This window comes from Anser brachyrhynchus (assembly GCF_964034855.1).
Source record: "Anser brachyrhynchus genome assembly, chromosome: 1".
NCBI classification, from domain to species: domain Eukaryota; kingdom Metazoa; phylum Chordata; class Aves; order Anseriformes; family Anatidae; genus Anser; species Anser brachyrhynchus.
Genome location: NC_137694.1, coordinates 21887249 through 21907346, shown reverse-complemented (window position 1 = coordinate 21907346; position 20098 = coordinate 21887249). Strand labels below are relative to the sequence as shown.

The 20098-nt window shown below is 39.9% G+C and overlaps 1 protein-coding gene across 1 annotated transcript in view; it reads left to right on the top strand.

The window, feature by feature from the left end:
* The window catches only part of MAPK12 (mitogen-activated protein kinase 12), a 36907-nt gene extending 17408 nt beyond the window's left edge, over positions 1 to 19499 (top strand). Inside the window, exons 5-12 of the mRNA XM_080552040.1 lie at positions 4117 to 4146; positions 5504 to 5551; positions 10672 to 10786; positions 11461 to 11532; positions 13670 to 13749; positions 14488 to 14566; positions 15719 to 15892; positions 16695 to 19499. Of these exons, the coding sequence (XP_080408166.1) occupies positions 4117 to 4146; positions 5504 to 5551; positions 10672 to 10786; positions 11461 to 11532; positions 13670 to 13749; positions 14488 to 14566; positions 15719 to 15892; positions 16695 to 16765 (669 nt within the window). The 3' untranslated portion in view covers positions 16766 to 19499. The remainder of the gene's footprint in view (positions 1 to 4116; positions 4147 to 5503; positions 5552 to 10671; positions 10787 to 11460; positions 11533 to 13669; positions 13750 to 14487; positions 14567 to 15718; positions 15893 to 16694) is intronic.
* Positions 19500 to 20098: the final 599 nt, after the last annotated feature.

The following is a 20098-nucleotide window of genomic DNA, read 5'->3' as shown; positions in this document are numbered from 1 at the left end:
TGATACAGCTGTTAACTTCAGTATGCATTTGTCCTTTCTGTAAAGTACTTGGATATGCTTGCAACTTGGAAGGGCTTTTGTCATTTTTTTTTGTTTGACAGAAAAGCTTCATATTGTTAAAGAATACAGAAGGCAAGCTGAAAATAAATGTCCTTGTGTAGGTGGAATGGGACTGGAGTTTTCAGCTCTTTCAATCCTGGGTCCCTTTTCTGCTGGAATGCCAGTTGGGTTCGTGTTCCTAGAGGTCTGAGGATGTGGGTGGCAGTCATGTTTCTTTATTTGTACACTGAGAATAAAAGGATAGCTCTTGGGCTGTACAAACACCTACCTTTTCAAGCTTCTTTTGCCATATTCATGATAATAGTTACCTCCTCCAGTCCTCTCCTTTTCTCATCCCTATTTACTGTCTTTAGTTTTGTGTTCTTCTTCCAGCTTCACCATTTTCCCTTCTCTCCCCTCACCCATTTCCTCTTCAGTTTTTCTTTCCCTGCCAAGTCACTCCTCAGTTTCATTTTGCATGCTGCCTAGAATACTTCTTCCTGAGTCTTTTCTAATTCCCTTTTGATTAGATTTTTATTTTGTGTAGATATTACATATGCAGACAAGAATGCTTAGAATTTTGACAACTGTTGGATAGCTTCCTAGCTATCGAGGATTTATGAATGCTACCAAAAATTGTCTTTAGGATTATGCACAAAGCTCCTGTGTTCCAAGGCACTTTGCACATGTTAAGCTGGATTCTTGAATCAAATACTGTTCAGGTAGAATGGTAATAACACTGTGAAGGGTGTGTCTGCTATGGTCCGAGTGCTTTTACGGCACGAGCAATGAATAATCTGGCAACAAATGGATAACAATAAGGAAAATCAGCAAGAATAGGATCCTGTTTCAGAAGGCTGTTGAACTGAAATGGAAAATTTTATGAGCTAAGACTAACATAGTTCCAATGCTGTTACCTACCAGCAGATAAGAAAATGCTGTTAAAAATACTGCTAAAGAAACATTGCAGCTCAATGCCAGTTTTCCAGTTTACAAAAAAGCTAACATTTGCAAAAAGTCCTATTTCACGTAATCTCAGTAGTCTTGTATAAAGAGAAGTGTTTAGAAAATATATAGGTTCTCCCCAAAGTGTTAACATGACTTTTGGTGCTGTGACCACTCATAAAACCTTCAGTGGGGTGAGAACACCAACAAAACCATGCTCTTCCCCCAGAACCTTAACAAAAACTCAAAAGGGTGCAGTCCTTCTAATTCCTGTTTCTACATGCTACGTTCTTATGTGCAGAAATTTCTGGGTCTGCTAGTTATTTCCTTACTGTGTACAGTCACACCAGCAAAAATAGCCTGTAGAACATTATTAGCATCTGCTCTGGAAAATCAGGAGGCTTCCGTACAAAGACATTGAGATGATTTAGAATGTAAGTAGTCATTGTGATATCTTTGATAAAGATGGCTATTGGCAGAAGACGCCAGCTTTTCATCCATTTGTTGGGAGCCTAGCTACTTATAGATAAGTTTCTTTAAATATATATATACTTGTACCCTCTCTGTACAGCTGAAAAACTTCCTCTTTTTGCATCTGCTTCCTCCCATCCTGATGCACTTCGTGCACATCCATGACAGAAACAGAGTTTCACAGTTCTTCATTTGCTGTAGTGGTTTTACAGCCTGTGCTCTGGGGAACATTTCTGTTCTCTCAGCCCCTTGTGGTCGCCCCAGGAAATCCTGTGAAGCACTTTGGCAATTCCGAGGGGTGATGTTAAGGCTTGCCTGTTCTGAAGTAATAGGCAGAAGAAACTGATCTACCCTATACTGCAAATGTAAAATGCTGAATCTGGGACTTCGGGCAGCCAGTGGACAGAAAGCTTTTCAGAAAAGGACTCAGGCAGGGCAGTTAGCTTTGTGCCGTTGTAGCAACAGAGCCCTGTCACAGTCTTAGCTGTATGGGTACCGTTATAGCTTGTAGGTGAAGGGAAGGGAATTTTTTTCCCTCTGTTCAGGAAAAAGTTTGGGCTGCCTGGAGAAGACAAGGCTTGGAGCACCTCTTACCAATGTTTATATGTATCTGATGGGGGGAGGTAAAGGAGACAGAGCTAGACTCTTCTCACTGGTACCTAGTGAAGGTACCACAAGGTGAAACACAGAGAATGAATGCCTTTTTTGCTTCAATCTTCACTGCTAAGATCAGCCCTCAGGAATCTCAGACCCTGGAAACAAGAGAGGAAGTCCGGAGAAAGGACAACTTTCCCTTGGTCAAAGAGGATCAGGTCAGAGATCATTTAAGCAAACTTGACATCCACAAATCCAAGGGCTCTGATGAAATGCACCCACGGGTGCTGAGGTAGCTGTCTGATGTTATTGTCAGGCCACTCTCCATCATCTTTGAAAGGTTGTGGAGAACAGGAGAGGTGCCTGAGGACTGGAAGAAAGCCAGTGTCAGGTCAGTCTTCAAAAAGGGCAAGAAGGAGGACCCCAGCAGCTACAGGCCAGTCAGCCTCACCTCCATCCTGGAAAGGTGATGTAACAGCTCATCCTGGAGTCATCTCCAAGCACGTGGAGGATAAGAAGGTGATCAGGAGTAGTCAGCATGGATTCACCAAGGGGAAGTCATGCTTAACCAATGTGATAGCCTTCTGTGATGGGATGACTAGCTGGGTGGATGCGGGGAGAATGGTGGATGTGATCTACCTGGACTTCAGCAAGGCTTTTGACACTGTCTCCCATAACGTCCTCATAGACAAGCTCAGGAAGTGCGGCCTAGATGAGTGGACAGTGAGGTGGACTGATAATTGGCTGGATGGCAGAGCTCAGAGGGTTGTGCTCAGTGGTGCAGTCTAGTTGGAGGCCTGTAGCTAGCGGTGTCCCCCAGGGGTCAGTACTGGGTCCAGTGCTACTCAACATATTCATCAACGAGCTGGACAATGGAACGAAGCGCACCCTCAGCAAGTTTGCTGATGACATGAGGAGTGGCTGATACCCCAGAGGGCTGTGCTGCCGTTCAGAGGGACCTGGGCAGGCTGCAGGGTTAGGCCAAGAGGAACCTCATGAAGTTCAACAAAGGCAAGTGCAGGGTCCTGCACGTAGGGAGGAATAACCCCGAGCACCAGTACAGGCTGGGGGGTGACCTGCTGGAGAGCAGCTCTGCGGAGAGGGACCTGGGAGTCCTGGTGGACAGCAGGCTGACCATGAGCCAGCAATGAGCCCTTGTGGCCAAGAAGGCCAACGGTACCCTGGGGTGCATTCGGAAGTGTTGCCAGCAGGTCAGGGGAGGTGATCCTCCCCATCTACTCAGCCCTGGTGAGGCCTCACCTGGAGTACTGTGTCCAGTTCTGGGCTCCCCAGTACAAGAGGGCCACGGGGCTCCTGGAGTGAGTTCAGCAGAGGGCTGCTAAGATGAACAAAATACTGGAGCACCTGTCGTACGAGGACAGGCTGAGAAAACTGGGTCTGGTTAGCCTGGAAAAGAGAAGACTGAGGGGAGACCTCATCAATGTGTATAAATATCTGAGGGGAGGGTGTCGAGAGGACGGAGCCGGTCTCTTTTTAGTTGTGCCCAGCGACAGGATGAGAGGCAACAGGCACAAACTGAAGCGCAGGAAGTTCTGGCTGAATATGAGCAGGCACATCTTCACTGTGAGGGTGGGAGAGCACTGAAACAGGTTGCCCAGAGAGGTTGTGGTGTCTCCTACTCAGGAAATATTCAAAACCCGCCTGGATGCCATCCTGTGCAACGTGCTCTAGGTGACCCTGCTCGGCAGGGGTTTGGACTAGATGATCTTCAGAGGTCCCTTCCAACCTTGGCCATTCTGTGATTCTGCAGTGCCAAAAATTACTAGAAACGGGATCTTATGTATAGGAATAATGAGAAAAACTGCACAATCTTACACAGTACGCAAACCTGGTGTACTGACATGTAGTTATTTGGGGATGAGTAGGGCAAAATGCAATTTTAATTACATGAACGCTAAAAAATCTTCTGTGTAAGGAAGTAAACTTTTTCTAATTTCAGATTACTTTAGCATCATGAAAAAGTACTCTCTCCCCACTCCCCAGGCAACTTCTTAAAGTCAGAACCTAATTAACTAAAAAATGCTTTCTTTTTTTTTTTTTTTTCAGTATATTCACTCATCAGGCATAATTCACAGGGTAAGTGGAAACAATATGAAATATGTTTATATTCTGACAATGTGACTGCAGTTTGTGTATAAGCATGGTCTTAAGCCTGCCTGAACTTAAATTTATAGTGTTTAAGTTTGATTGCGCCTTAGGTTTCTTGTTCAATAGAAACAAAAGGTGTTGTGGCTACATCAGTGCAAGTTGGGCACTTTAAGTTGGACATGGAAGCTATGCAAATTGCCAGACTAATGCAATAAATTGATATTTTCATTTCTGTAGCGGCTGTGATCATGAACTAATTGTACAGTTGCTTAAACTTTTTCCAAGCTCTCTCTGGATGATACTTGAACTTCTCAGTTTCATTGCAGCTCTTCGCGCCTTTGTTTCTCTCCAAAGCCCCTCTGACCTTAAAGCATTTGTATGAAACAGCTGGATGACTTCAAAAGTTCAGAGAGAAGACTCCTCTAAAAGTCTTGTTTAGATTAGATCTTGTTCAAGGGGGTTGGAACTAGGTGATCTTTAAGGTCCCTTCCAACCCAAGCCACTCTATGATTCTCTGGTCATGTCCTAATGTGTGGCAAACTAAAGGTTTGCAAAAGCTGAGGGAGAAATTATTTCTCATTTTTTCTTTCTGTTTATAACTGTGAATATATAAGTCACTGACATTGGAAGAACTTCTTAGTCATTGAGTCATTGCCCTTTGTTGCTAAACTTAGAAGTACAATTTTTGAACATCATTAGAAGTCTCTCCAGTAGTTAAAGAGACATAAGGGATTTTTTTTTCAATGTTGTAGTCGCCATTCAGTGGACTTCTTTTGCTAGGAAATTAATTTTCTCACAGAAGACAGTACAGGCTCTTACGTAGAATCTTGTTTGATTCCATCAGTACTTCTGCTAGTTATAGCAGGGTATGTATGGAGTCTTTTAAAGTATACTTTCATATTCAGTGTGTATAATCCAGAGATAGTGAAGGAAATTTATTTTACTTCATCTATGTATACATGAATCCTTAACTTTGTGGTGTCATTATTAAAGGCAGCGAATTTATGTGCAAACCTGATGCACATTAAGATGAATGAGTCTTTTCATTGACAAGTATTTTCCTAGTTTCTGGCTACTAAACAAACAAACAAACAAAAAAAGTTGATTTGTCTGGGGGGAGAACACAAGGGAAAAAACCTTACTCATATTCAAGTTTGTGTGTTTGCTTCTGTTATTTGTTACATTTAATTTTCTAATTTAGATTTATGAGATTGTTTTGTTTGTTGCTGTTCTAAACAATTGTAGGAAAACCACTTAGCCTAAATGAAATAAATACTTTTAAAGTGTGCTTTATTCTATTTGCTGTAAAAGAAATAAATAACATCCATTTCAAATGTGATTACAGGATCTAAAGCCCGGAAACCTGGCAGTAAATGAAGACTGTGAATTGAAGGTAGGATATGTTTATTTGAAAAAAGTAGCCAACTGTATCAAAAAACACCACAGAAAACACTGAGGGCAACAGCTGTAGAAGTGCTAGCCAGTTTCACTGTTAGGTAAGGATTTCAGTCCACAAGCTCAGAGGAGTCGTGGAGAAGGGAAGAGGATCAGATGGACAGTGGTAAACAAAAGTGACTGGAGACGGATCCTTATAAATATTTTCCCGTTTGTCTGACTTCAGTCTCCACAAAAATAATTATTTATTTGAGAAATAAAGCCCCGAACACTGAAAAACTATTAGCCTCCTATTTGTACATCCTTGACTGAAGTCAGTGTATGTTTCATACAAATGGCAGAGCTGATGATCAGTTTCTGAGATCCTTACAGGGCCAAGCACAAGGAGTGGCTATACCACAAATCAGAAATGTTGTGCAGGATGTCAGAGCTGGAAACCTGAAGTCCAGGTAGGACACCCTGAGAAATTAGTACACAGAGTTAACAGGGAAGAGCTGCGGATTGATGCCAGGATGTACAGAGTTGCTGGTAAGGAAGTCAGTGCCACAGGCTTTATTTGTGGTGGTGTTGGAGTGATTGGTGGCTTCAGTCCTTCCAGATGGGTGACAAGCAGTGTGAGAACTGAAACTGAACTTCTTTTGGTTTGGTGTTTATGTGGCAGTCCACGCAGTAGCTGTGGGCCCATGCATGTGTGTAGCTGTAGTTGTCAGCCTTGTTGAGAAAGATTCATGTCATGGTTACAGCCATATAAGAGCTGTAATGGAGAACTATTTTTATGATACATTGCAGCTAATCACTTCAGAGAGGCACGAGAGGAATCAAATACTGCTCACTATGAACAAGAACATCATATTTCTTTGAAAGTGATTCCTTCTGCACTGTTAAAACTGACAGTATCAATTGCATGCAGACTAGCGTATTTCATAGGAGGAATACATCAGTTTTGATTTTTGCTCTTAATTGAAGTAGTAAGAAAAAAAAATCATTGAAGGGAGTCAGTTACTCATTCATCTTCCTGTAGTTCAGCTATTAACTGTTTTGTTGGTATACTGCAAGACAGGTGCACTTTATGGCATTTCTCACATTACCTGGTTGCTGCTTATCTGGAGTGGGGGAAGTGTTGGCGTAGACCATGCCTCCCTTTGGCTTCCACCTGCCTGGGCTTCCATCCAGAGGTGGTGGAAGGATGGTGCACACCCCCACCCATTCACAGTATGGAAAGCTGGCATGCTCTCCTGGAGACTGGGACTGTAGCACCCATTGTGGAAGGTACCTGTCCTGAAGAGTACACTGCCACTCCTGCTGAATTTTCCTTGGAAATGTCCTCAGTAAAGTCCGTCTGAATAGTAATTCTTCTGCATGTTTGTCACCTCAAGCCTCCTTCTAAATCAATGAACTAAAATACTGAATCTGAACTGTTCTGACTTTATTACTCAGTTTCTTATCTGTACTGGAAATCTTCCAAAGTCTGTTAGAAAGGATATTTGTACTTCAGAATTAATTATGCAGTGTGCCCTGACCTAGCAAAAATGCATCTATTTAGCTGTGTAGAATGAGTTTGTTGAAAAAAAAAAGCAAACTGTTCATTATCAAGTATGATAATAAACTAAGTAGTGCTCAACATTGCTCATTTTAGGAATATAGTTTATTCTCTCAAGTGTAAAGATAGGGGCCTCAGACTGCTTCCAGTCCTGTTAATTCTGTTCTTGTATTTTAATAGATCATTATTAGTTTTCTAGATTTTTTTGCCACTTACCTTCTTTTAACTCTAGCTAAGGTCTAATGTGGAAGTCTAAACAGGACTTTTCAGTTACTTATGAAATCAAGCTATGTCTTCTATCCTGTGCTTGAATAGTGACTGGCATATACATCCTCATAAAACAACAGTAAATTTGAATGGGGACTTTTGTGTCGTGATATGTAAGTACACTTAGGGCTTATGGCCAAAGCTTTCTCCCTAAAAAGATCAAGACTTTCTGGGAGTAGTTCTGTTACGTGAGAATTCCAGATTTGAATGAATACATACAGAAAGTCTAACTCTACAAATAGGAGATACAGAGGAAGATCAGAAGTTTTGAAGCACTCTCTAATTAAATAAAATAAAAGTTGATGCAAGAGTGCAAAAATGTTTTTTTTAGCATCTAACATAAAAATTATATACTTGCAAGTAGCTGTTGTAATACAATTGCTTGCTCTTTAGAGACTGAGGAGAACAGACCTGAATGTTCAGGGTCCTGTCTTTTCAGAATTTCCTTATTTCAGACAAAAAGACGTTGTCTTTCTGGCTTGTACATGGGCGAACTATGAGTGAGTCCCAGTGTGGTAAAAAAGAATCTAGAAAACCAGTTGTTCCCTCACTGCCCACCCTCTGTCCCCCATCTGTACAATCAGATCATGAGATGCAATGCAGGTCTAAGACATTCCTTCATGATCACTGTATTTCCTTACTTAACACAACTTATTTTTCTGTTGCTTTGGACATTTGCAAGCTTTTAGATAAACTGAGGCAAATAATTCTATACCAGAACGTGATTTAGTGAAATGGCAAGGAGAAAATGTAGCATTAAGCTTTAGTTTTTGTTTCTTGACTCTCAGGGCAAAATTATGCTGTCCCTGGTTTTATGGTAAGTTCTGGTGTCATATACAGAAGAAATGTGCTGATCTGTAGCTAGGAAATACTGGCCATCAAAAGGCAACTCCAACCTTTAAACAGAAAGCAAACTATAAAATGTTGAGAAGTGCGCATAAAAATACCAGGGCAAGGATTTAACTGTGGTCTCTCTTACGCTGAAACAGTTGATCTGACTTTGACTGGGTGTGAGCATTCCAGGTGTAATACATAGGATGTGACCTCGTCCTGTGAGCACACTTGAAAGCCAGTTTACGCTAGCACAAAAACATCCTGCCAGGGTTATCCGACCCTTTTTCCCCTGTGTCTGTGAGCCCTGCAGCTTCCCATGCATCAGCTCCAGCAGCTGTGTGGCTGTAGGCAAGCTGGGACAGTTCCTTGAATTCGTAATTAGTTAATAAATAATCAGCTTTATTTTTCAGGGTTTCCTGGCTCCCTTGTCAGATTCTCTAACCTGCCACATAGGACTCAGAAAAGTGACAGTGGAGGGTGCCTTAGGGGAAATCACTGCCTTTTCCATAGTCTTGAAGTTGCAAATTATTTTTGGTATGGTTACTGAAGCAAGTTAGGAAAATGAAGTTCGCTGAGTAGAAAGGGAACTTATTCTTGAGAAGCCATGGGGTATTTGCTCTGTCTTTCATCATCCCTGCATTATAAAAGGGGATTTCAACTTGCTTTGGAAATCTCTTTAGAAGTTCTAGGTGAAAACCTGGAGATCACGCAGAGCATGAGAGTAACACTTTTTTTGTGAAAATTGTTGTTAAATGGTACCACGTTGATATTAAGTTCTAGCAGGATACATTCGTTAATGAGCCTAATGAATATTTTAATGAAAAGAAATCCAAAAGTTAATGCTTAATGCACAAAAATTCTTGCTTCCATTTTCCACCTTTATAAAAATACAGACCCAAATTCTGTCTTAGCTGTCTTGAACTCCAAATGTTACAAGCCTTAGTTTGAAAAAGGCCTAAAAAGTTGTGCCAGACTAGCCTTTTGACAGGCTTTTGACCTGCTACACAAGACTCTGTTTTCTTCCACCCCTCTCCCACTCTCCCAGTGTTACTGGGAAGGTACAGTGGGTGTTGTATGTGTAAGCTGTATATGAAGGTGTGTATATTGCAACTGCAAATATTTTGGGAACAAAGTCTTAGGTACCCGAAGTTCTGAGGGGGAATTTTGGCTGCAGTCATCTGTATTTTATTGGCAAGAATAAAAATCTCTCCCTTTGCATCCTGTTCCTTTTTTTAAATTGCTAGGTAGGTTGTCAGTGGTTATGGGGAAGTTATGGAAATGATACTTCAAGTGTGGCAATAAAGTTATGCCATGACCTTTTATACTCTTGATCTGTGAATGAAAATACAATTTTCCTTTCTGTTAGCACCAGGGGATGATGAAACTGTCATGTTGAAAAGTGAAATATTTTAAGATGTTTAATTACAGTGAGAGCATTACAAACACATCATTCTGCTATAGTAACACACAGGTGCTCCTAGTAAAAACTTCTGATATGTCAACATATATATGAAGCCTGCTACACATGGAAACGAACGGCCCTTCGTGCAGAACTGCATACTTAAGTATCTGCAAAGGATGATTTATTTTGAGTAGACTTTTCTCACCCAAGACACCCTGCTTCTTGTTAGTAGCGTGAACTTGCTGGTAAGCTGTGAGCAGACTCATTCCAGGAGTGCTGCTCAGTGCTGGCCATGTCTTTTGGCACCACCTTTTGATGGTCCACACAGGTGGGCCTTTATGGTAGCCACTTTTGTAGAGGTTGACAAAAAGCTGTGACATTTATTTGTAATCTTGCTGCTGTGTACATTGCTATATCAAGAGGTAAGTATCAGGGAGTCTTAGAAACAAGCTAAATTGTACGTAATCTTCTAAAAAATTGTACTAGCCTTGCATTTCTTACAGAGGGTTGTTCTGTAGTTGTAGCAGTAGACTGGAACTCAGTGGGACTAAATAATGGTCACTCCCTACACTTTATCCAGACTTTCAATTTAACCTAGAGAAAGCTTTCCCTTGTATGAGTTACTCGTAAAATAAAAATAATGATACGTCCTTATTTCAGAATATTATTGGAACATGCTCTTCAATAATTGTGCCATTTGGGATATCACAATAGTTGATACCATTTAGGATGGGTACTTTTCTTTTAGCTCTAAGAAGGTACAATAGCCATTCCACAGCTAGGATTGAATGTGACCAGTATCTTTTGAATCATTAATTGAAGAAATTTTTTCTTTACTGTTTTTACAGCTTTAAGTATTTCTATGGAAGTATCTAACAGGGAAAAAAAAATTGTAAAGCTCCTTCCTACCTCTGTCTTGATTCTTAAAATGAGAACAAGACACTTCAATGAGAAAAAGATGCAAAAATAACCCAATCTCTGCAGGAAGCTCCAAGTCTTTTATTTTCTGCATTTTTAAAATTTGTATGAAATAGATAACTGGCTTGTCTTGGATGTTCTTTGTGCTTCACTACAGATTCTGGATTTTGGATTGGCCAGGCATACAGACAGTGAGATGACAGGTTACGTGGTCACAAGGTGGTACAGAGCCCCAGAGGTCATACTTAACTGGATGCATTACACGCAAACAGGTCAGCATCTCTTTGGAAAAGTCCTAATAGAGCTGAAGCATTCACTGAATCAGGCAAGTCTGTGTTTCTGAAGTGAGTGAGAAATTGGAGGTGGACATTACAATTTAATTATGAAAAACTTACTTGTAGATAAATTGCAGACAGTCATTTGGGGTTGTGGTTTTGGTTTGGTTTGTAGTTTTTTGCTTTGTTTTTTGTTTGTTTGTTTTGTTTGTTTGTCTGGTTTGTATATTTTCTAAGACTCACAGAAAGTTCCAACGTGATTGGAAACAAGCCTGCTATACAAACATGTGTTCTGCACTGACTAATCTTTCTGCAAAGATGTGCTGATTACAACTTGAACAGACGGGGAAATGGCAAAAGGGGGGAATTTAAGTAATGCTGGGATAACCATAGAAGTTTTTGAAAGCATGGAGAAAATACTTACCACATGCATCTGCTTGTTAGTGAGAAACTGATTCTGCCTAATACCAGATTATCTTCTGTTTGCTAATCAGAAAGTCTGGTAGTTTTCCCTGTAGTTTATCGTACTCTGCAAGGCACTCATTTATATTGTAACAGGCTGTAAAGGTAAACATTACACTTCTTGAAAAATATATTTTAAATTAAACTTTATTTACACTTAGATGGACAAATATTCAGTAATTTAATGCTACTGTTGATTTTTTTTTCAGTTGACATCTGGTCTGTGGGCTGTATAATGGCTGAAATGATAACAGGGAGGCCTCTGTTCAAGGGCAACGATCGTATCCTTCCTCAGTGAATTTATGACACCAAAGTAAGAAAATGATGAGAGGCACTGATGTGATACAGTGGGTCTGTTGAAAAACTGATGAGCATAAATTGAAAATAATATTATATTGGATAGCATCTTTTTATTTAATTAGTTATTTGATATTTGTATGAATTTTGCACATCAGCAAATTAAAACTCATATTACTGAACATAGAGAGAAAGAGATCATCAGGTAAAAGGTTCAGTGATAATAGAAAAGGTAAATATTGATTTATTTATTTTTTTTAGTAATAGTTTCCACACCTCAGAACACACAGATAAAGTGCTGGTGTAGCATATGGACTTACGTGCACATGCTAGTCCATTTCAAGCTTTTTGAGACTTTTGTCAGAAAATGTTATCTAAGTAATACCTAGTAAAATATTTTAGATTTAGAGAAAATTTGATCATATTTCATTGCTGAGGAATTAAGACAACAGTTAAGATTCAGCCCTACTTCAACCTAAGGTGATACTTTGTCGGCAATAGTGGTTGTGACAGACAATGGAAGACAGCATTAATAGAATACAGCAAGAATTTTTAATTGTTTTGTTTAACAGTTTTGTATCTTTGACAGTTCAGCCTAATCATTTTTCACTGCTTGGAACCTTGTGGAGTTCCAGTCAATAAATTGCTTATCTACAAATACTTGGTTATAGAATCACAGAATTACAGTTGTTTAATTTGGGTTTTATATATATATTTCAGTATTGTGTGTAAGGTTAGGGCTTCATTACATGGATTGTATTATTCTTGTTTTGTGATGAAAAACATTAAAAAGGAAGACTGCATTCATAAAAAAAAAAGGAACTATGGAAGAGTAGAATGGATGAAATTATTTCAGCTGTAAAAGTTTTAAGTATGCATTAGGTCTTAACAAGAAAATAGTAAAATGCATGCCATAGAACAGCAGCTGACTTACACAGAGCATTTCTCAACTAGTGCTAACCCTTGGCATTCTGGTACGTAAATAAGCAAATGAGTCATAATTTTCAAGTTGTCCTGTAAATTTAAGAGTGGAAAGACTCATATTTTAGTTACATTGGATTGTGGATATTTCAGAACTGTTGGATGAAATTATGTGTCTTGCGTTAGGAATAAAATTACCCTAGCGTATAATGGTGACCTTCAGGCATATGGATCAGTATTAGCTATTGTCAGGGAAATACAGCTTTCAGTTCAGCTGTGGGTAGATGAATATTTTTAAAAAAAAAAAGTGATTTTTTTTAGTATTTTGAATAGGTTACACTCCTAATTTGGTATGGTGGTGCGGTATTTTTTATTTATTGATTTATTTCATCAGCATGACCTGCCATTTCCTTTTTCTTCAGGGATTGGTGGAATCTGCACATGCTTTGAGCTCTGACCTAGCTTCTAGCATCTCACCTGCTACTCTTATCAGAATAGCAGATGAGGTGCAAAGCTGGTCTCTACCCCATTAACCTCTAAATATGATGTTTCTTCTTTAAAGCAGCTAATGATGTTGCTGATTTGTTCTGTGCTGGTTTAGGACACAGAATACAAGGAATGTACTGATGCCTTATCCCAATTACTGATCACCAAAATATCAGCTTGTGGAATCAAGCTAAGCAAGTGGGAAATGATGAGGAAGGGAATTAATTTTTTTCCTCTTGAACTTGTTCAGTGTGGAAAAGAACTAACAAAGACTGGTTTCCTCTGATTTTTGTTTTGTTTAACATACCACCCAGAGTTCCCTGTGACTTTTCCTGTCTCTGCAATTGCTTTAATCCCTCTTAGTTACCTCACCTTTGGGTAGAGTAGGGCAATGCGTACAATACATGTGTTGGTTGTTCGGATACTCCAGTACTTTTCAACTGCTTTTGACCAAAAATACAGAGGAGGCCTGATGATATTAAAAGAGTTTGCAGATGATTCAGTTGTGTGGTCCCAAGTTTTATAGTTTATTCTGGATGCTTTCAATGTCTTTGCGCTTTGGAAGAAAACTGGTGAGTTTTCACCTCATCTTTTGTAAATCTTCTGTTTAGTTGTTGCATTGTTATTTTTGTTTTATCCTCCGATAGCAAAGAAACACAATTTTTGCAAGTTTTCCTGTGGTGAAAGACTTTGTTCCTTATTTCTGGTATTCAGATCTGGACCAACTCACAGAAATAATGAAAATAATGGGTACACCAACTCAAGATTTTGTGCAAAAACTGCAAAGTCAAGATGTGAGTATTCTGCTTTGGCAGTTTGTTTTTCATGTCTTCATTTTACTTAGGCCATTCTCAGTTCTTAAACTGGCTGAGATAATGTGTGTTGACTACTGAAATCATCTATGGTAGTACATATCTGCCTTACAATGCTTTTCACACCCTAAATAACTACTGGACATTAAGGGGAAACAGCAAATGATCAAATCACTGAAAAATCTGTATATTTAAATACTTCAAAGTATGCAGTGTGGAGTATATAAACAGTTGAATTGATGCATTACTTCCTTTACTGGAAAAATACTGAAAATATGAACCTATTCAGAGGACCTAGTCATTCTGTAGGTGTCTCTGACTTCTTCTTTCCTATTCCTGTGTAGATATCTTTCTAGAATCCTTAAGCTCCTACTATAAAGAACCTAAAATTAATCATTAGACTAACTGTACAATTTAAATACTAATGAATTACTGTAAAAGATACACTTCTAGAGAATATGATCCTCTTTCAAATGATGCATACATATTTATTCTAATTAATATATTAGATATTGAGTTGCAATTATGAAAACTTTGCATATCATTTCTTAATCACAATTTTAAGGTGCGATTTTAAAAAAAGCTTCTTTCAACAGTTTCAACAGTTTATGACAAAAAATATTCTATTTGTAAATGTGCTACCAAAGCATTGTTAAGTTACCTACTAAGCACATTGCAAAGGAGGCAAAGTTCTAATTTAATATTCATGTTTCTTTTAAGGCAAAAAACTATATCAAAAGCCTCCCAAAAGTCCAGAAAAAAGATTTTGCATCCGTCTTGAAGTATGCGAATCCTTTGGGTAAGACAGTTTGTATGGATGTGCACAATTTGTGTTGTTCTTGTGTTTGCATTGGAGGCAGCAGAAGTGTCAGTCATGCGATAGGTTACGTGGTGGTTGTCGTGATATTCTACCTCTTGCTTTCCATAATTCATAATTTCGATTCTAGTGGCTGATCTTTGCCAGGTTTAGAACCTGCCAGGAATCAGATGATTCGAGAGTCAAAAAATAAGTATTTTGTGCTTTAGGCTCCGATCCAGGCTATGCTTAATGGTTTTACTGGAGCAGCTTTCCCAAGAGCCGTGGGGATTTAAATATATGTAATAAATTTTTCTGTGTATTATATTTAAAATATAATTCTGGAAGTTCATTTTGATCTACAATAGAAATGCAGGCAAATAGAAAGCTGACATTTTAGTCATGGAATGAATACATCCTGAGAAACATCTGTGCATTCCTGCGAAGAACTGGCTTGTATTTGATGGATATAAGCTAGAAGAATGTACCAAGCGTGCATGACTGTGCCATGACCTGAGGCAGCAAGAGCTCTGCAGTGGCTCTGCCCAAGCTTTGTCCATTCCCCAATGCCCTGAACACTCACAAAGCCAGGCTTTATTAACATGTAAATTAGGATAATTGAGTCTTCTGTACTTAAGAAGTTAAAATGATATATTCAGACACAGTAGGATTATAAAGCAGCTCTGACCATGGCTAACTTGCTGGCCTTCTTAGCTGCAGCAAACTCTACCCATTTCCATGTAAAGAAATTTCTTCCTATCACCTCTTTGGCCATCTGGCTGCTCCTTATGTAAAGAACAATTGCTCGTGGTCTGGGAGAGAAGGTTGGAGAGGCTGGACTTGTATTGTTAGGTGGATTGTTGGACTTGGTGATCTTAAAGGTCTTTTCCAACCAAAATGCTTCTGTGATTCTATGAATCCACAACGTGGCAAGTGGGCATTGCGGTGTCCTGGCCCATGCTGCTGTCCCATCCTCCTTTCAGGTGCTCCACCCAACTCAGAAATATCCTTACAAGACTCTTACAGAGTGAACACCCAATGATTCTGCTTTGTAAATCTTGTCTATATGTTTAAAACATCCCCAGGACAACATTACTTTGTGCAAGCTGGAATCAGTGGCGTGATTAGAATGCAATGTTATTTGCTGTTCAATAGCTGTAAGCCTTTTGGAGAAGATGCTGGTGCTGGATGCAGAGAAGCGAGTCACAGCAGCTGAGGCTTTGATGCATCCTTACTTTGAACCAGTTCACGATCCTGAGGAAGAAACTGAAGCTGAGAAATATGATGACACGTTTGATAACATGGATCTACCCCTGGATGAGTGGAAGCGTGAGTTTAGTTTTGTGATGTTTTCAAAACTGGACGGATAGAAAGGCCATCCAAAAATGGGAATATTCTCCTTTCCAGCTGACTTTCTCTGCTTTTAAGGGAACAGAATAAGTAGGTAGCAGTAAGATAGAGAAACACTATTGGTCAGCCAATGTTTCCTGTTATCAAGTCCTCCAGAAACTATCGGCAAAGGTTTTCTTCTCTTCCTCCTAACAGTGGATCCTCTCCTCTTTTTCTCCATGTGTCTTCCTCCCTATCTCCTGCAGTGCAGGAAAGAAACCATTTCTGTAACATGTTCCTTACAGGGCATAGGACAGGCCAACAGGTTCCTCAACTGTTGGCTGTATAGGACTGCAGCTGTTGCTGGCCTTAATTTTCAGTTAGATGCTTTCACTCCCCGTGAGAGCCTGTCTCAGCAGAGATTTAAGTCTGAATCTAGTTTTCATCTTACTTCAGAGATCTGTATTTTGGCTCTGAGATGAGGACTTGATTTATAATTCTGCTGTGCTCCTAGGCACAGTAGTTTACTTTCTGGCCATATGGTCCACGGTGCTGTAATGCTGGTGCTCACACCCCTTGGAAAGCATCTACAAGATTTCAGTATTGGGCTACTTCTTCAAAACTGAAGTGGCAAAATAGTGGTAACATGGTCCCTGATTGCCTTACTTATTGTATTCTTTCTCACTTTTTTGCCTGAAGAGGTCTCTGTCTTCTTCACCTTGATCGGGACCTAACCACGCTGGGAGTTGCAGCTCCTTTTCTGACCAGACAGCAACGCTATGTTTCTTCTGTTGTTTTCCAGGTATTACATACAAAGAGATACTGAACTTCAAACCACCGCAAACATCAGAGTCAAAGGAGACAGCAGTGTAATTGTATGACCTGGTCTTTTCAGAACTCAGAAGAAAGCAGGAAAGTTGTAAATGTTTGTGATATTTCAGGTGTATAAAACTTTTATAAATAAACTGGATGTAATCTGTTTCATCTCCACTGTAAGAAAGAGCAGTGTCTTTTACTCTGCGTGTGGAAGTGGTGCCTCTGGGAGTAGCATCTCTGAACCGTCCAGAAGATTATTTCTGCCCACAGCTTCTCCCTTCTGCATGAAAGGATTCAGACTGTGATAATCCTGTGCCATCCTTGAAAGAGCAGGTAGGGCTAATTCTTCAAATCAGAGACGAGTACAAGTCAGCACTGTAAGCAAGCGGAGACACAGAGGGTGTCAGTGATGTGCAGCGTCTGCTCTCCAGGGCTGTTGAACCATCTCAAATGTAAAAGGTATCAGTGTGACTTCCTCTGGAATATTTCACCTTGATGAGCTGCCTGTGGAGGCTAATCAGCTTCTGTTTCCTCAGCTAGTGTAGTGGGTAGCAGAGACACAGCCTGAACGGAGGCCTATTTCCTTAGTCTTGTCTGACAACCAGGTCTGACAGATCTATGCAAGAGGCAAGAAGCAGACAAGTGTCAGTGTCCTAGTTTTTTTAAAGTAACCGGTGTGGTAGGACAAGATTTCCCAAGGTCTCTGGGTGAGCAGCCACTAGGCAAGCAATCACTTTCAAGAGTTACAGTGTTTTTATCTCAATACGATGCAGTCGCTTTGTATAATAGACTGGGGATCAAGGATTTCCAGGGAGAAACTCTTTTAAGACTTTCTGAAATGTTATAAGCTCTCTAGCATCTTAGTGTTGAAACAATCATTGAAAAAGTGCATCTCCTCAGAGGACACACTGATTAGATAATCAGCAGTGCTGATCTTGGAAATACAGCTGCATGCAGGTGACATTGTAGAAAATAAAATGAAGATAAAAATATGACACTGCAGCAAATCATGCTACCTGCAGCAAGCTGTTTTGGTTTTGGTGTGTAGAGGTGTTGCCAGGTGCAGAACAACAACCATTCTTTTTTTCAGCCTTCTCAATTCAGCTTATCTGGTGGGGAACCCTCAAACCTTCTGCTGGGAAGTACCTTACCAGAAGGAATCAGATTCCTGATGACCTACAGGGGGATGTCGGATGCTTCACGAGCTCCTGTTACTGTCTGGCTTCATTTATTGTATTTTCCTAGGTGCTTAGTTCATAATAATCTCTCAGATGTGGGAAAAATGAATTAGCAAACCTTTGGTGAAGAATTTCTTTGTAAGATCACTTCTCTTTGTTAAAGGTAATCTCTTTAAAATTGACTGCTTGGATATGGATTATTCCCAATGCAATCTGCTGTTTGTTGTGTGTTGCTACTAAATGAAACGGTTGTGAAGGAAGACAATTTATATTAGCAGGTAATAACTGGAAAAGAACTAACAAATTACTTGTGGTTTGGGTGGATTTTTTTTTCTTTAATAACTAGTTTAAACCAGACATTTAATCAAGGCATGGTTGCTCTGTTTCTTTCAATGAACGTTTAACTTAAACACCTGTAAATAATGAGGTCTGTTTAAAAATTATTCACAATAAGCATTGATTAGTGGAGACAGGCACCTAGAGAGACTAAATGGTAACAGAAACCTTGAGTTATTGATGTATTTGACAGGTTATTAAAAACTGTAGGTTCAGGAATGCATGAAAAAAAGCAGTGAATGTAATTTGAAACAAAACATTTTTCCACCCTAGAGGTCACTGAGGAAGGCACAGTTGGGTCATCCCCCATTTTGCACTATTGACTTTCTGCTTGGGCTACGCTTCCGTGTTAAATAGGAACTTTTTCACTTACTATGCGTTTTTTAAGATCATGTGGTCCTCTTAAAAGGCATGGGAGAAAAGTGCCCGTTGTAGGCACTTAGTGGGTTTTGATAGACACAGTCAACAGCTGGAAAGAATGTCAAAACTTCTTTGAAAATGCTCCCTTTATAATTTACATGGAATTTCAGCATCCTAAGTTGTAGCAAAAGTCTTAAGCCCTGAGATAATGCTCGTGGCTCAAATGTTTGTCAGACTTCAAGAGATTTTTTTCTTCATTGCAAACCTTATTTGCTTTTTCTTCATAAATGTCAACACTTCAGTGGGCATTTTACACCACACACACACACACCCTAGCTCTAGTGAAATCGAGCCCTAAAAACTTCCAGTGGCTCTGGGGAACTTTGCCTCTTTTAATCTGGACTTGGTACTGCAGAAGCAGCTAGCCCACGTGAGAAAGACATGAGAAGATAATGTGAGGTTTCTCTGTATTTTGGGGAATACAGAACTCCTAAAATAACTGCAGAGAAGACCTTGGTGCATGTACCAGAAAAGACAGACGTACTGCTGTGCTGTCTAGTCAGTAAACAGTATGTAAGGAAAAATAACAAACATGGGAAGTTTGGTACATCTTGGCGTGATGGTTCTGTGAGGAGCCCGGAGCCTGAAGAGACTGCTCAAAATAGCGGTAGAGATTATTAGTAAAATAGCTCATTACGAGAAATGGGAGGTGAAGACAGAAACATTTTGCCTGGGAGGCAGCTGCTGCTTCAAAGGGAGAGACAACACTTCCTGGGGTTTTATTTGCTATTTCTACTGGTGCTAAGCAACTCAGGAATAAGAACCCAATTTCTGTTTGCCTTAAGGAGAACTGTAAATATGTTCTGCATGTACTTGAAATGTATTGTGAAAAATAAAGGTTGGGGTTTTGTTTTTTACACAGTAATGGTCTTATTCCCTATGTATATTCCCAAATGTATAATCAGTACTGAAAATAGTAATTTCAGTAGAAGGGGACTGTATGAAACCTCATACTGTGGGTACATTTCATGTAATGTGAGCTGCTGATGTAGTTTACTTTGGAAGTCAGTCAGACCGCAGATCCTAAGCTTTCTCCCCTTTTCCAAACTGCATGTCAGCCACAGGGCGGATTTGATTGTACTGCTGCCACCTAATTAGTTCCTAGAGCATCTTGGGTGTTGCCAGACGTCTCTGCTTTGTTCTGAAGGATGGGATTTGCACGCTTAACCACTGCTGCGTTCCTCAGATTGGTTTTAAAAGCCGAAGTCAGGTTGACAGTCACCAAACATACACACCTTCAAGTTGAGTGTGGGACCTTTGCCTCGAAAACCTACGTGCCTCCTGGCTGCTTCAGGTTAAGATTGTCCCGTTAAGTGTCCATTGCACTGAAGACTTATTGTTCATGTTGAATTTTGATAACATGATGGTGTGGGCCAGACGCAGCTCACCATTTCACTTCTGGATTGTTTTGTGTTGTATTATGGGATAACACTGAGGTGAGTGCTAAACTGTGTCC